The 17,888-nt window shown below is 33.1% G+C and overlaps 1 protein-coding gene across 5 annotated transcripts; it reads left to right on the top strand.

The window, feature by feature from the left end:
* The first annotated feature begins 569 nt into the window (after positions 1-569).
* On the top strand, positions 570-17,671 carry PPM1A (protein phosphatase, Mg2+/Mn2+ dependent, 1A). Of its 5 annotated transcripts, XR_001363627.1 has the most exons (7): positions 570-623; positions 2,167-3,020; positions 6,152-6,269; positions 10,409-10,517; positions 12,396-12,453; positions 12,531-12,626; positions 13,420-17,671. XR_001363627.1 is itself a non-coding variant. In XM_014545942.1 (5 exons), exons 1-5 carry the CDS (start codon positions 2,187-2,189, stop codon positions 13,447-13,449), a joined length of 1,149 nt encoding a protein of 382 aa, XP_014401428.1. In that variant the 5' UTR covers positions 2,167-2,186; the 3' UTR covers positions 13,450-17,671. The 5 variants fall into 5 exon arrangements, 2 of the variants coding, with proteins under 2 accessions (XP_014401428.1, XP_014401429.1); XM_014545942.1 differs by lacking the exons at positions 570-623; positions 12,531-12,626; XR_001363628.1 differs by lacking the exons at positions 570-623; positions 12,396-12,453; positions 12,531-12,626; positions 13,420-17,671 and adding an exon at positions 8,247-8,351 and having other exon boundaries at positions 10,409-10,496.
* Positions 17,672-17,888: the final 217 nt, after the last annotated feature.

The raw sequence follows: 17,888 nt of genomic DNA, 5'->3' as shown, positions 1-17,888 counted from the left end.
GAATTCTTATTTTTTTTTAATATATTTTTATTGATTTCAGAGAGGAAGGAAGAGGGAGAGAGAGATAGAAACATCCATGATCAGAGAGAATCATAGATTGGCTGCCTCCTGCAAGTCCCCCACTGGGGATCGAGCCCACAACCCAGGCATGTGCCCTTGACCGGAATCGAACCTGGGACCCTTCAGTTCGCAGGCCGACGCTCTATCCACTGAGCAAAACCAGCTAGGGCCGTTAAGGTGTCATCATGTTAATTTTTGTTCAGTCAAAACACTCACCCTACATTTACCAAAGTACTGTGTATCAACTTTGTGTCAGAACAGTACTCTGATGAATACCAACGTAAGAAATGAATGGTGATTAGTTTTCATTATTTACCTTCCATTAGTGGAATTACAACAGGGGCAGAGGAGTAGGCAGGAGATTATTTTATAGTACCAGTCAACCAGACTTCTCTACCAGTGTATTTGTTTGACCCTAGTAGGAAAAGGAACAGGGAGAGGTTGCTGGTAAACTGTTTCTTTCATTTTTCTTCTTTCCCTTTCTCTCCTACCTTCTTCTCAGAGTTTAGCATCACCAACTTCATCAATCCCCTAGTCTCATAACTGTATCCTGATTTACCTAGGTAATTTTTCCCATTCCTACTCCCTACTACCCATCTCCCCTTCACTTCCATCAAATCTCATTCTATCTTTTTTTTCAGATTGCTTTGTGTTCAGCTGTGACTCATTTGATGACTTGGACCCCAAGTCTCTACATTCTTAGACTATTACTCAAGTAAAAGCCAATCTAAATCCTGACCAACTGTCTCCCTGCCTTGTGTGGGCTCCTTTCACACCAGGAGTTTTAGTTTTTTATTATTGCTAAGCATTAGATTAGGTAAACTTTCAGGCTTGTCCACAGTGCTGTCTGTAGTCCCTTTCATCTCCTTTACAATTTATACCTAATGACCATCTATATATACAAAAGCCTAAGCTACCGAACGACCAGTCGACCAGTCACTATGACGCACACTGATGACCAGGGGACAGACGCTTAATGCACAGGATCAGGCTCCCTCCTTTCTGGATTGGGCCTGCAGGGATTGGGCTCCCTCCTGTCTGGATCGGGCCTGTGGGGATCGGGCTCCCTCCTGTCTGGATCAGGCCTGCGGGGATTGGGCTCCCTTCTGTCTGAATTGGGCCTGCGGAGATTGGGCCGAAACCAGCTATCCAACATCCCCCAGGGGTCCCGGATTGTGAGAGGGCGCAGGCCAGGCCAAGGGACCCCACTGGTGCACAAATCCATGCACCAGGCCTTTAGTAGAGTATAATAATAGTGATACTTGTTATTAGCACTAGATTAATAGAATACATTACAGTAGATTTGTTAATATGTAAGCTTTGTTACATGTATGTATAATTATTTTGCAACTTGAAATTTGAAGCTGGACCACTTAACGATAATTTAATAACTTACTGACTGTATCAAAGACTGAAAAACCTATAGAAAAGGTAGAATTTAAGTAAACTTTAAAGGAGGGGTATGCTTTTTTTATAAGTAGGGAGGAAAGGCAAGGGACTGACATGAGCAGAGGCTTAAAGCAAAGGGTGCAGATTTGGACCTTTGTGAGTAGATCACTTTTTACTTTTTCATAGGTTTGATGGAGTAGGAATAAAACTAGGTGATTTGGAATCAAACTTTGAAAAGTTTTAATGTTTCATTAAGATTTTTGATTTAGTAAGCCTTTCGTATGTCCTGTGAATTAACTTGGCTTTTCTTAATATATACACATACAAGTTAGTTCTGAGATTCCCTGATAGATTCACATGTTTAATGCAACCCCAAACGTGAAGCCTACTTTATATAAGTTAATGGCTTCTGCCAAGTCTTTCTTCCTCAAGTGGTTATGCCTTAAAAAGAGTGTTTGATCCTCCATTTTTATCCTGATGCTTTAGTTCTTTCTGCTTGTTGTCCATTCTTAGCTGTTCCTGATCAGTCTTTCCTCCAATTCTTCCTTCTTAATATCCAGGTTCCAAGTAAGCAATACAGTGAGTGTCTGCTAATCACAAGAGTTGTAAATTCTTATTGAAAGTTTTTTTTGTATCTCCTTCACTTTTAAAAGGTTGTTGGATATGTATTTTGTTTACAAAATAGTTATTAATTTTCTTGTTTCTCTTCCTTTGCAGACCTAAAGGATCAAGACATAATGGGAGCATTTTTAGACAAGCCAAAGATGGAAAAACATAATGCCCAGGGGCAGGGTAATGGGTTGCGATATGGGCTAAGCAGCATGCAAGGCTGGCGAGTTGAAATGGAGGATGCACATACAGCTGTGATTGGTTTGCCAAGCGGACTTGAAACATGGTCATTCTTTGCTGTGTATGATGGGCATGCTGGTTCTCAGGTTGCCAAATACTGCTGTGAGCATTTGTTAGATCACATCACCAATAACCAGGATTTTAAAGGGTCTGCAGGAGCACCTTCTGTTGAAAATGTAAAGAATGGAATCAGAACAGGTTTTCTGGAGATTGATGAACACATGAGAGTTATGTCAGAGAAGAAACATGGTGCAGATAGAAGTGGGTCAACAGCTGTGGGTGTCTTAATTTCTCCTCACCATACTTACTTCATTAACTGTGGAGACTCGAGAGGTTTACTTTGTAGGAACAGAAAAGTTTATTTCTTCACACAAGATCACAAACCAAATAATCCGCTGGAAAAAGAACGGATTCAGAATGCAGGTGGCTCTGTAATGATTCAGCGTGTGAATGGCTCTCTGGCTGTATCGAGGGCACTTGGGGACTTTGATTACAAATGTGTCCATGGAAAAGGTCCTACAGAGCAGCTTGTCTCACCAGAGCCTGAAGTCCATGATATTGAAAGATCTGAAGAAGATGATCAGTTCATTATCCTTGCATGTGATGGTATTTGGGATGTTATGGGAAATGAAGAGCTCTGTGATTTTGTAAGATCCAGACTTGAAGTCACTGATGACCTTGAGAAAGTTTGCAATGAAGTAGTCGACACGTGTTTGTATAAGGTAGCTAGACTTTTTTTTTTTTTAAGATAAAATGATTTTATGCCATCTTAATTACTACTCTAGTATTTAATCATCTTAGAACCTGGTAGTTCTCAGAAATAAGATTTTGCCATAATTACAGGATACTCTTCACTATGAAACTATAGGAACACTTTTTATAAATAAACAACCCTGTTACCAAATATACAAGTTATAATCTGAATGTTTAGTCTTTTAGTAACCATGACTACTTGAGCTTTTTAATATTGTATAACATTGTCAAAGATAAAATGATTGTATAAAAAATGCATGTTTTAAAAAGGAGGATAGCAAAAGGTTAGGCCTCAGTATCTGTAAATGAAAAGTATTTTAGAATTTTAATGTTTTATTTTTACCTTGGGATATCTCAGTATATTTATTGCTTTGAGACTATAGTCTAATGAATCTGTAGCATCAACAAAGAGAACTGAGCTATCAGTTGGTGTGATGTAATAGAAATAGTCTTGGACATAGAGTCAGAAGAAATTGGTATGAGAATGTGTATGACTTTGGGTAAGCTGTTTATCTAGAAAATCAGTTTCTTTAATTGAAAAAAAGGGTAAGGAATATTAATACACTTTCTCATGGGGTTGTTGGCATGATCAAATGGGTTCATGTGTGTAGATGACCCAGCTCAACACCTTTATTTTACAGAGGAAGCTGAAGCCAGAGAAGGCTCTGTGACTTAGGCATACACACCTAAAATCAAGGCTTACTTACTTCTGTTACTTTTGTACTCTAGGGTACTGAACAAAGTATCAACCTCTCAGCTTTTGAATGAAAATAATAATATCTAACTTGGGATTATTAAGTAACTAAATTAATGAACTAATGTACACATATGAAGTGCTGAGTTTACCAAATAGTGTGTACTGAGTACATGCTGTTCCCTATCTTAGAGAAGTTAAAAATGACTTCTAGAGGGTTATACAATTTACTTCTATGGTAGCACTAAGGCTAGAATCTAAGACTTGACTTAGGTTTAGTGTTCTTTCTACCACACTGTTCTCTCTTGTCAGTAATGCTCCTTGACTAATTCTTTGATTGTTTTAAGCAAATATTGATTATGTACAACTCTTCTGAGGCTATATGTATTTGATTTTCTTTTAACATACAGAAATAGAAAGTCAACATAATACTCTTTATAGTTTTAAATTTTTTAATTTTAATTTTTTGTTTTTCTCACCTGAGGATATTTTTTCCATTGCTTTTCAAAGAAAGTAGGGGGTGGAGTGACAGAGAAACATTGATGTGAGAGAGGATGTGAGAGAGGCACGTTGACTGGTTGCCTCCCGCACGCACTCTGGTCAGGGACGGGGACTGAATCCAAAGCTGAGGTACGTGTTCTTGACTGGGAATCAAACTCATGAGCCTTTGGTGTGCACGCCACCATTCTAACCATGGAACACATGTGCCAGGGCAATACTCTAGTTTTATATGCACACTGCCAGCTCTACTTAAACTTAATTAAAATCTGATTGTACTTAGAGATCAGTTTTTTTGTATCATCCAACATGAATCAAGTTTATGTAACATTCAGCACTTAAGTTAAAAATTCAATAGAGCCACAACTTAGTAGTGTACACTATTAATTTTTTAATTTGAGGAGAATCAAACAATGATGCATGTGTTCTTTGTCCCTTTTAGTATGCATAAAAATAGCATCTATTTGTTGGGTTTATTCTGTAGCACTTGAGAATTAAATGCTTTTTTGCTAAATTAAAAGCTGTTTTCTTAAGAGAATTGTCAGCTTCAGATATTAGTAAATATGGTTCAGATTCCACTTTTTCTCTTCTGCATTCTACTCTATTTTAAAAATTATTCAGCCCTGGCCATTGTAGCTTAGTTGCTTGGACATCATCTCATGCACCAAGGGTTGCTGGTTTGATTCCTGGTCAGGGCACATGCTCAGGTTGTGGGATCAATCCTGGGTAGGGGGCATACAGGAGGCAGCTGATTGATGTTGTGCTCTCATGTTGATGTTTCTCTCTATTCCCTTCCTCTCTCTTTAAAAATAAGCTATTATAAAAAACTAGAGGCCCAATGCACGAATTCTTGCACAGGTGGGGTCCGGCTGGCCTGCCCTGATCAGGGTCAATCAGGCCAGGCCGGCCCAGAGGAAGGGTTGCAGGGCAGTTGGCCGGCTAACTCCACCCCCTGGTCGAACTCCTGGTTGAACTCCTGGTCGAGGGGACAATTTACATATTAGCCTTTAATTATATAGGATTATTCAATACCTTATCATTTGCCACACTTAAATTCCCCAAGATCTTTTATTATTAAATCTTTGTATTGTTTGCTTAAACTAATGATACAAGGTCGGTTTTCCCATATAGTGAGATTAAATATTTAAAATGTAAAAAGTTAATTCCAATTACTAATAGGAAGGGGAAGTGTGGGCACTCCACATTGATTCAAGTATTTTAATTATAGTATTTTGAATACCTAGGTGTTTTTAAAAATGAATGTGCTTTCAAAAAGCCAATTTTTTTGAAGTTTGAAAGTTAAAAGCTGGTTTATAAACTTGATATATGTAATTTTGCTTCTAATTGATTTATTTTATATAAATCTAAAGTAAATTAGCCCCACAATTCCTTATAATTTATTCTAAATGGAAGTTTGTCAAGTATACATGTAACTACAGGTCATATAGTTTAAAAAACACCACTGGAATTTTCTATTTTCTTGAATTAAATGAATGTCTGTGTATATGTGTACTTGTCTTTAGATATCATATCACTTTAAGTTAAGTAGGCCACCAACAAATGTTCAGAAATATTTTTGTTTTATAGAATTTTAAAAAATTGTTGCAGTAGAATTTAACTTGTAGTGTTTCAGTCCTGTTTTTTTATAGTGTTGGTTATACTGTGTACTATATGTACAATATGTGTTAGGAGGGGTGTACCTTCCACATATTCATAAATTTTTTTAGAAAATTATAGAAAATATATTTTCTATAATTTTTCTTTAGAAAATTATAGAAAATATATAGAAAAAACTATATATTTTCACTGAAACAATTATATTTATCATTGGCATGGCTGTAAAGGTTCTCAAGGCTTCCAAGAGCAAAAAGAAAACCAAAATATTTTCTCAAATTTTTTTCTTCCCAGGGAAGTCGAGACAACATGAGTGTGATATTGATCTGTTTCCCAAATGCACCCAAAGTATTGCCAGAAGCAGTGAAGAAGGAGGCAGAGTTGGACAAGTACCTGGAAAGCAGAGTAGAAGGTGGATCATTTAACAAAAAATAAGTTTCTTTATTAAAGAAAACCTCAACACAATCAAACTTTAACATTTTAGCTTTTATATCTTTACATGCCTTTGACATCTAGTGTTTAGTGTACAGAAGAGGGAAAGAGCATTTCTGTAGTAGCTGTTTAGATGTTTGTGATTGTTTTTATCACAGTTAGCAGTAGAAATAACAACTGGTGTGGTCCTGTACATTCTCTTAAGGATACTTTTGTTTTAAAAGGCTCAAGTGTTTGTATGCTTTAAAATTCTTGATGAATTCACTGGTTTGAGTGATTTTATGCCAGGAAAGTAATTTGTGGTTTATTTATTTATAAACACATTATTTATGATGGTGATAATTTGATTACCATCTTTGTAAAGCCGTGTATATGAATTTGAGATCTTTAAGAGTTTTGTTTTTTTATTTTTGTTTTTTAATAACTTGAAGATCACAGCATGGTTGTTAACAACTTCCATGTGCCACCACTTTAAAATTTTTATTTTAAACTCTTTTAAGACTTTCTTGCCAAAGTCATAAACTGCCACACCTGGACAACATAGACCTGAATAGAAGACATACTAGGTTTCTACCTAGCAGAAATATAAATGCTGAATAAAATCAAGAAATAAGTTTGGAATTCTAGGAGTATATTTGTCAGAATTCTGCAAATTATTTTGAGATGATTAGAAAGATGTTTGTAACTCTCGAATGTAATGCCTTTAGATCCTTGAAAAAAATTAAATGATCTTTAATGCAATTACTATTTGATATAAATATTAAATCTCCTCAGAGAATTCCAGTTTACTGCATATATGCCATAAGCATGTAAATTATGCAGTTTCTTTAAGCGGAAAAACTTGGCATGCCTATAATAGCATTAAAATGCATTTTGGGCTCCTAATGTCATTAATTTGCACGTTAAAGACCTCTAATAGCATGTAAGCATTGACCTACACACTATTATATCCTGCTGTGCCTGCATTATTAAAATCAATCTGCACTTTAATTTTGTTTTCTCCCTTTTTACTGTTTGATATCAGTTATAATCAGTCTGATATTAAAATCATGATTGGTTTTGATTTGCAGTACTATCTATAGCTGCTGTTTTTATAGTTCTCCACTTGATAGTGATATATTAGTACTGTGTGTATGTTACTGTTTAATATTTCATTCATTGGACATACTATTCAATGAGTTTGTTTCCTCACGAAGGGTCATAGAATTTTTATATTTTAAATGAATAATTTAAATGTAAGTTATTTATATATAATACAGTAAAATAAAATATTTAGTGATACCAAGTCATATCACATTGGTTTAAACTGCTGGTTAGTGAAAAAGTATGAAGCCATAAGAAAAATATGTATTGGGATAAGTTGATATTTAATTTATTGGCACTTTAAAGTAACTTGGGCATATATGTTTTCTTATCGATTTAAAGAAACAATAAGTAGTTTCATTTACTATGAAATGGGATCAAATTTTAGAAATAAATTGCTACTTTTCAATGTGCACTCTTAATTTTGATGCAATTCTAAATAATTGCTGTAGATATATAATTTTGTGGTACACTATTGAGTTTTACATTGCTTATTATTGAACAAGAATTGCCACCTGAACAGTTTACATTAATTCTCAATGTTTTTGATATGTTGTAGTTTTATTACACTTATACCATTCAGTTGGAGATTAAAGAATATGATATTCTTTACTGAGATTTGATGAGACTACAACTAGAGAATAAATATTACATTAATTAAAACTATATTTAAAAAACAGAAAGGATATAACTATTTGTATTATAAAAATTATATCTTAAAAAGTGAAAAGTACTGCACTTAGCTTCTAAAATAGACATCGAATACCTTTTTTTAAAAATTTATTTAAATACATGCCTTCAGTAAATTGCTGTGACTTACTAAACCTCATTTTATTTGTTTTGAATACTTTTGGCTTCTCTGTCCACATCACAGAAAAGAACAGAGACTTTTCAGCTCTCCTGCTATTATCTGTGCCCATCTAAAACTTGACTCTCTTGGGTTGTGAAAAGATTGAGCTCATAATTTAAACCATATCACGTAAGATTGTGGTCCTACTAAGTCAATTTAAGATTATACTTGTATGTACATATTTTTTAAATCTTTGCTACTGAGTGCCCAAGCTTTAAAGTTGCTAATTTGGAGATAACTGCTAGAATCTCTCAGACTTAGTGGATAGAAGAGCAGAATGTGTTTATATATGAGTATGTGAAACACCTATCTTCTATACATAAGTGTTGTTCAATAAAAGGCATTTAGTCTTTTTACAATTCTAATTAAAATGTATAGTCCAAGAACAATTAAGGAATACTTATTAAAGTTCTTTCTTTTCATTTTTTTTTAAAGCAGAAAGAAACAAGGCTAGTGTAGTATTAATGGTCAGATAATTTACATGTATTATCCCCTGTGGAATAGGAGATATTAACAGTTTTTAAAGTCTTACATTATTTTTTTAAGAATTTGTCTTCCTGTAATTTTCTTCACAATTAAAATATCCTAATTTATATTTTAACAAAGGAGATGTAAGATAACATCAAGTATAGACGACTCAAGGTAATGATTTTTTTAGACCTGAAACCATCATTGATTGAATTTATCATCAGTGTTCATTTCTATTATGTCTAGTTACCTACCCAGTAATTGTATTGGCTTAGCAGAGACTGTATGTTAAGTGTAATAACAGCTTTAGATTGTGAAATTGTGCAGTTTAGGTAAACATCAAATCCCTTTATTTTTGTACAGCAGATTTCCAGCATTAGAACCATGTAGAATAAATATACTAGATGTTAAAGATTACACAATAAAGGAACTTGGCAAACCAAATCTGAGATCCTTGCTTTTTGTTCAGATTTAAGACTGTTCTTTTTTAAAGGCAAAATATAATAGATGGTAAAATTTGGCCTTAATTCCAAAAGGATAGTTTGAGCCATTTAAAGAAACATGGGTAGTATTGTCTGTCTTTTAATAGGTGGCTTTACGGATGAATTAATATTTTGAGATTCGATCAAAGAATGAAAGATCTTTATATGCATTGTTATTTTAAAGGTATTTACAAATTGAGAACTAGAATGATAATTTTCTTGCCCCAGTGGTGACAAAGAAAATATCTTAGTATAATAAACATTACTAAAGCAAAAAATTAAACAAACTTGAACATATAACTTACAGAAATACCTTTGGCATGATCTTGCATTTAGAATTAAATACTCTAAAACTTCAAGTAAAGACTTATACTTAAAGTGATTAGTTTGAGAGTTCTTTAAGTTGCGTGTACATAATTGTTGGTATTCTGTGGTATGAATGCACCTGCATGGCAACACTGCAGATCATATCACTATACACATTTAATAACTGAATTATTGATTTCAAATACAGTTGTATGATTTATCAGTTTTTTTCTTTTTAAAAATTTTGTCATGAAATTTAGACTTTTACATTCTATAGGCTTTGTTCAAATAATCAACTAAGGAAGGAAAAGGTATTATGTATCTCTGTATTGCTTAAAGATACTTTAGACAAAAATTAAATAGAATGATGTGTTAGTACATAACCTAATCTGCACATGCTATTTAGGAATCATTTTGAAATATAAAATTATATGTAAAAGTAATTTGCATTAATATATAATCAGTAAATTCCTCTGTACTTAAACGTTAATTTTTTTTCAAATCTTGAAATTGTTTATGTTTTTTTAAAATCTGTGTATTTTCAGGGCAAAGTTCAGGAAATATATTTCTAGTCTAAAGAGAGGAGCTGATTTCAGAAGTAACTAGTTCGCATCTTAAGAAGAATACTCATTTGTACACACGTATTTCTGATTATACAATACATTGATTTTAACATGAAATTTTGTTTTCACATTTTTGTCTTGTTTATTTTCACTTTGCAATTAATTATGGAAAATATCTTTTGTGTCATTTTGTACATCCCTTTGTCACAAATGTTCAAAGGTCAACTTGATTTTTTTTCCCCTACACCAGTTTAGAAAATCTCAGATATGGTAAATGCCATCTTTAAAAACCTAAGTTATCTTTGTTTCAGTTTTTTTAAAATTAAATTTGGATAACACTTACAAAAAAAGTACTTCTGATTCCCAGAAATCATAAAGAAGCAGGGGGAAGGCGTCCCTGACTTAGTCCATGTGATGCGCACATTAGCAAGTGAGAACATCCCCAGCCTCCCACCAGGAGGTGAATTGGCAAGCAAGTAAGTTACATTCTGCATACTCTTATGTTTGATCTCAGTACATGAAAATGTTATGTGTTTGCTGATTAAATGTATATTTACTAGTACATAATTTCTAAAGTGATGCAATATCTGTATCCTCAGAACATTTTATTTGTGGTTCAGTGTTTTCCAGTATTAATGATATATGATTCTTGTTTAGAATAGGTATCAGAATGTTATTGTTTTTAACTAATTACACTGAAAGCTGTCCTTAGTGGAGGTTTGGATTTCCTTATATAGCATAACTGAGATAATATAGTGAAAGAATTTTTTAAATTAAATTCTATAGCACTACAAAATTCTAAGTGTCATTATTATTCCTATTGTTATATTTGATCATGTCAAGCCCTGGATAATTTACCCCAGAGATTAGCATCTTTTTCCTCCTCCATCGGATCCATTTTTTTACATCTGACTTTCCCAGTGTTTTTAGTTGTTGATTGCTGGTTGGTTGGGTTTTGGTGTAAGGCAGGGGTGGGCAAACTTTTTGACTCAGGGCCACAATGGGTTCTTAAACTGGACCGGAGGGCCGGAACAAAAGCATGGATGGAGTGTTTGTGTGAACTAATATAAATTCAAAGTAAACATCATTACATAAAAGGGTACGGTCTTTTTTTTTTTTTTTTAGTTTTATTCATTTCAAAGGGGCCGGATCCGGCCCGCGGGCCGTAGTTTGCCCACGGCTGGTGTAAGGTTACATTTCTTGCCTTTTTCTCTTTGCACTTTATCTCACAGAGCTGGACTTACTATGTTAAATATTAAGCTTACATCTTTATAAACTAAAGTGGAGACTTTAAGGCATTTTATAATTTAAGGTTTTAAACATTTTTACCTCAGGTATCTATATAATTGACCTATAAGGATATATTGATTAATTTCATTGATTCTCCACTGTATTCTGTAAGTGTAGCCATATTTTTTTATCATCCTTTCACATTTAGTCATTATAAAACTTCCTGTTTGTAGCTTTTGTTTTTAGGAAACGTTTTTTCCCATATGACCTTCTGTGAAATGAATGTCTATAAAATTTTCAAATTGATTTTGGAAGTAGGGAAGCTAAAATACCACTATAGACTTTTTTTTTATGAAATATTATTCAAAAACGAATTCCTAGACTTGTCAGGGAAATGTCATACTTTACATTTCAGTTTGTTTTTTTTAATCCTCACCCAAAGATATGTTTTTATTGATTTTTTTTTTTTTAAGAGAGAGATACAAACATCCATGTTAGAGAGAATCATCAATCGGCTGCCTCATGCATGTCCCCCCACTGGGACTTGAGCCCACAGTCCGGGCATGTGCCCTGATAGGGAATCAAACCGTGACCTCCTGGTTCATGGGTTGATACACAACCACTGAGCCACACAGGCCGGGTACACTTCAGTTTTAATAAAACTGTTTTAAAGGGGCATTACAAAAAGCACAAACTGAAATGTAAAATATATGTAAATTACTTTACTACCACAGAGGTTGAAGTTAACTTCTAGTTCAAAACAGTCAACTTTTAACCAGAATATATTAGTATGTCTTAAGAACTGCTTCATCATTGCCAACTTAAAACCACTTAAACAGTTCCAATAGAAATGGATCATAGTGGCTGATTTTTTTTTTCATTACTTTTAGTCTTCTGTTAATTAAGTTGGTGGCATATTACATTTTAGAGTAAATTTACCTCTACTTAACTTTGGGCCTCAAGTATCTTAAAGTGAGGCTCACTTATTGACAGCTAGAAATAGAACTAAAATAATTTCCAAGTATAAAATTATCTTTGACATTTTAATCAACACCTGGCTGTGAGTTATTAAACAACTTTATGCTCTGAAGAAAAATTAACTTTCTGCATTTTTTAAAATTTAGGCGGAATATAATTGAAGCCGTTTACAATAGACTGAATCCTTACAAAAATGATGACACTGTAAGTAGCATTTTAGTTCCCTCTGCTTTCCCTTCCCCTCCACTCTAAATGCATATCCTTCCTACCTGTTTTTGCAGAGTTGTTCACTGCACCCATTCTTTTACACACACCCCTGATTGATTGCTCTGAACTCTGCCTGCACCACAGTTCTAGTGATTGAGGACATAATCATGGTGAGTGGCCACCTCTCTCAAAAAAGAAGAAAGTCCCTTTGAATTATTGTGGGTTTTTTAAGCCTCTACAAACAGTCAATTTCAAGAGGTTTGCCTCCACTAAACATTTTTTTGAAGTTGGGAATAATATATCTACTCAGAATCTTGATCTGAGTTTGTAAGCAGCTACAACAGAACTTCAGAATGCCCATCTCCACTTTTTTATGGTTGGAAATACTTTTGCCAAGAACCTGAAGTACTAATACTTCATTTAAATATTAAAGTAGAGAGTTCTGTTTATGTAAATAGACATTGGAATGCCATTCTTCAATTAAGTTTCCTATTACAGTTGTGTTATAGTATGGTTTGTGTAGAAGAGTGGTAACTTCAAATCATTTGGGCAAGTCCTGAAATATTTTATATATTGCAAATGAAGCCTCCTCGAATCTTATATTATTTGAGGTCTTAATCTCTTATGCAATAAAAAGTTTATAAAAGTAGTGTTCTAAAAATTGAGTTTTATTGAAGAAAAAATATTTAGTGGTTTTATTGGCTTAGAAATACTTTTGGTCAAACTCATGGAAAAATCATATTTCAAGTACTATTGTATTCGAAAACAAAACAAAGGGTTAACAATTTTTTGAAAGATTAAATATTGATATTTCATATACACATATACACATAAGCTTTAAGAAACATATTCTGAAAGTCAACTTTACAAAACCTATCTTCTTCATTGTCCAGAAAGTATTGTATTTTGGCACCTCTGTGCTTTAATTTAGTTCCTTGTTTTGCTTTGTTTCCTTTTATAAAGGACTCTACATCGACTGATGATATGTGGTAAAACTGCTCATCTAGCCATGGAGTTTATCTTCACCTCCAAAGGAGAGTACAGCTCAACTTCATTGAACCTTTTAACATTCATCCTCATCTTTAAAGAAGGGCATATGACATGGGTGAGAGTGATTACACCAGAGAACTTCAGCAGTACAACAGCTAGCCCAGAACTGATTTTCTTTTTTTGTAAATTTGAGACTTATGTAAACGTGATTTTAAATCATAATTCATGTTGTAAATCAGACTCCAGCAATTTTTGTTGTATGATTTTGTTTTTTGTAAAGTGTAACTGTCCTTGTACAAAATGCTCATATTTAATTATGAACTGCTTTAAATCATTATCAAAGTTATAAGAAATGTTTGGCTTGTTGTGTGACGCAACAGATATATAGATCTTTCAAGTCATGTTGTGTTTGGACTTGGGGTTGGGACAGAGAGAGCAGCAGCCATGTCAGCTAGACGCTCAACTGTGCACATGATTATGGAGAAAAATTCCAAAATCTTATAAAGCCGAGCATCCAGGGAGTTAATTAGAAACTATCTTAATGTTCTTGGCAGTGGGGTTGGCATTGTTGATAAAGCTGGTCCCTTCACTTAATTGTCTCTAAGTTGTTCTCTACTTGTTGCCATGAGTATTGCAGGTTATACAGTATATTCATAAGAATATCAGTCTTGGGGCTAAAATGCCTTGATTCTTTGCACCTCTTTTACAAGTCCTTACATTTAATTATTAATTGATAAGCAGCAGCTTCCTACAGATAGTAGGAGACTGCCACATTTTGCTGTCATGATTGGCTGGGCCTGCTGCTGTTCCTAGTAAGATATTCTGAATTCCATTTTATCAATAAAGCTTGATTTAACGAACAAGAAATTTAATCATGTATGTGTAATTCCTCCTTTACCTTGCCCTTTTAAAACACCATGCCATTGTAAATGAGAAGTTTCTATGGGAAAAGATGTTAGTCTCTTTTAATTGGAACATCCTGTTACTCAAGGCATAGAGGGAACTGTTTCTTTTCCATTAGCAAGACTAAAAGATTTAAGTCTCTGTTGTTCCTTAATCTATTTTTTAAATGGGTTTCTTTCTGGCTGCTTATTTTTCATTAAGATATGTATCAGCTCGAATTTGCCTACTGTTTAATTAAAATAATTGTCAGAGCTTGACAATCTAACATTCTGTGGTAGGTGTGTGTGTTTGTGAGTGTGTTTGCCTGTGATTTTTAATTGGCCCATGTCTTTAGAATCCAAGTAGTTAAGATGTATTTGTGATTTGAAATATAGCATGTTGATAATATTTAGCTGTTGGCCTTTAAAAATAAGTCAAAGTTTAAAGAACTGTAGATATAAAAAAAAACTAATTTAATTTAGGCTTAAATTCCTCTGATTAAGCATGTGAAAGTAAGTTTTAAAATCTGTCACATTGAAAAGACTACTGTTCTGTGCCCTTCTGTATTTTTTGTCTCTTTAGGTTGAATATTGTATTTATACCATGTAATTTAATCATTCAGTAGGCAGATTCCCCACTAGAAAAATATTAAAATACATTTGAATACAAGGTCAAAACTTTGTGTATAAAAGGTAATATAACTAGTTTCCTTTTGTTTTTACATAATTTGAAAATATACATATTTGTATATATAGCCTTAAAACTAATCTAAAGGTAGGGGAATAGTGGGAAAAGTGATGTGAAATGTCTCAGATTTAAGTAGTTACATACCAACAAAATCTTTTCATTATCCCTCTTATTCATGAGGTGATTAAATGTAACTTAACTGTATTTAATTTATATTTTAATCTAGCATGAATTAAGAAAAACAAGTACTATTTATATTTAGAAATTCATAACAATTGGAATTACAGAACCAATTCCATACTTAACTTACAAATAAATGCTTAATGTCTAAAATCTGTGGTAAAGTGCGAAGTATGATAATGTTTTAAGTTATGGCTTTGCAAGCATCTAAATGTGCATTTTATGAATAGCAGTGCTTGTAGTATAGATTGATTACCAGACATACTGGTACTGAAAACTAAATCCCTATTTCAAGAAGCCAGGTCCTTAATTTTTTTAAGTAGACTCAGTTTTTAGTTCTGGAAACTTCAATTAGTTTTTGAAATGAAAAATCTTAAATCACAAGTAAGATATATGATAGAAAGCTATATTTTAAACCATAACAGCATATGTAGAGCCTTTTTAAATTTAAGGATCTTTAAATGAAAAAAATCAAAATATTCCTCTGTTAAAGTTACTAGTACTGAAATTAGGCTTGGAAGTGAGAGAAAACTGTATGAAGCGTGATCTGAGAAAACTAAATCTTTTCTACATGAGTCAGCATTGCCATATTAGGTATAGTTTTTCATTATTAAAATACAGGAAGAAAATATACATTGTAACAGCAAACTGTGTTCTTCATTCCTGGGGGTAATGGTGGTTGTAGGGAACCAACCACACTTTTAAAAGGCACTTTTGCACCTCTGTTGTGCACTTCATTTTTGTACCACTTAAATTCTTGACCTCCCGCCCCCTTTTGTGTGCTAATTAATTAGCATCTCAGGGCAATGCCTCAAAATTTGTTTGATGTGTTGTATGTTATTTTCTTTGGAGGGAAAAAGTTCATGTGTGATGATAATATACTATTCAACATGTGTTTTCGCTTAAATGTTTTAATAGGATGAACCCACTTTGCTGCTTTTAGTGGGAGATTCATTTTGTATAGCAGACTCTTGTTACCCTAACATTAAAGAATTTCACTGATCTCTTATTGTTTTAGCAAGGTAAACTCTTAATTTCTACTTTCTTAGGGAATATACTTTTACAGATAACAAAAGCAGGTCTTAATATTAGTGTTAACTTTTGAAAATCCTAGAGGTATTTTTCTTACCCAGCTTTAGAACTATTTGAAACATATTTTTAATTATAAAGCATTAACTTGCTTCTAGAGTACTATGCAATGAGTGTACTGCTTCGCCGCTAATTTTTTTAAAAAAACTAACTTAATAACCAATTTGGGTCAAAGAATAAATCAAGTATGTAATTCAGATGCTCTGAATTATAGCAGTACTTTTAGTGATCATCTATTGACCAATTAATAACTCAGCTTTTCGACAAAATGTTTTGAGTAGTTATCTGCAAAATACTGTGCTAGACAAAACATCTTGTACTATAAAGAAATGAATAAATAGGTCCTTGCCCTCAAGGAGTTTACATTTGAGTAGAATTTACAACCTAATATATGTTAATAAAACTGGGTCACTCATCCAAAAAAATAGTTAATGTCCACCTACTGTCTGCCAGATAATTTCCTGAACACACAGGTCTCTACCCTAAGCAGCTGATTTGTACTTCCTTTATTCACTTAAAAATCTGTTTATTTTCTCCACAAAGTTAAAAATCTCATTCAAAAGAAAATTTTGCTCAGCATAGGAATAAGGTTGGACTGATGAAGCTCAAGTCTATTCAGTATGCTTGACTGCCTTGAACAGATAGCCTTTACTCTCCTGCTGAGAGCAGCAAGTCAGAGAAAAGGGTAATGGATTTCATAGCACTCTGCAATCCTGGAAATTTTGGTGGATTTTGAAATTTTAGCTAAAATATATATATTTAGCTAAATTTATCTTATTTAAGTAAAACACTGTTCTTTACTTGAAAACATATTGCCAGTGCTAATATCTAATTTTAGTTAAATGATTACTATGTGTTTTAATTTTTAAAAATAACTTCACTGCCTATTTTTATTGGACAAATTCATATGGGAATTCAGTTTGTGATTTCTGAAAGAAATGATTAAATTGGTTAAGGGTTTTCTCTTTTGTTTTAATTTTGAATTTCATGATGTATATGCTTTTAATTCATAAAGTTTGAGTGAAAGGTTTAAGCCTTTTAATGTTTTAGTTGCTATTTGTACAGTTTTATGTTAGGATTTGGTATTAGAAAATACTCTGTAAATATTTCAGGATATAAATGTCACTCATTTGAGGTCTAAGGAACTTTAAAGAGTTTCATATACTTTTGCTTGCAGATCCTGCTGGTGAGGTGACCATTTTTTAATTGAGTCATCTAGTCTTTTCATTAGTAAGGGTTTTCTTGTGGGTTTGTTTGTTTGTTTTTAGGATTTAGGAAGACTTCTTTATAGCTTAAAATTTTAGAAGCCTTATTTTACTTTATTGCTTTCAATAATGTGTCATGAGTTTTGAATTGTATTTGTTTTAAATTAAACATTACTTCAGAATATGCTTGAAATATTTAAGAATACATTTTCTAAATGTTATGATTATAATACTTCATTGTTTAATGAGAATAATGTGTCAGTTAAGTGTTATTACTGATAGAATGCTCTATGCAGAAATGATGAGAAGCATTAGCCTCCACTTCATTGTCAAATGAACATTTCTACTTTTATTCACCTCAACACAGATTATTTCTCTTTTACATGCTTTATATATTAA

Source organism: Myotis brandtii, unplaced genomic scaffold (genome assembly GCF_000412655.1).
Source record: "Myotis brandtii unplaced genomic scaffold, ASM41265v1 scaffold423, whole genome shotgun sequence".
Classification (NCBI taxonomy): Eukaryota; Metazoa; Chordata; class Mammalia; order Chiroptera; family Vespertilionidae; genus Myotis; species Myotis brandtii.
This window is presented reverse-complemented; position numbering and strand designations above follow the sequence as displayed.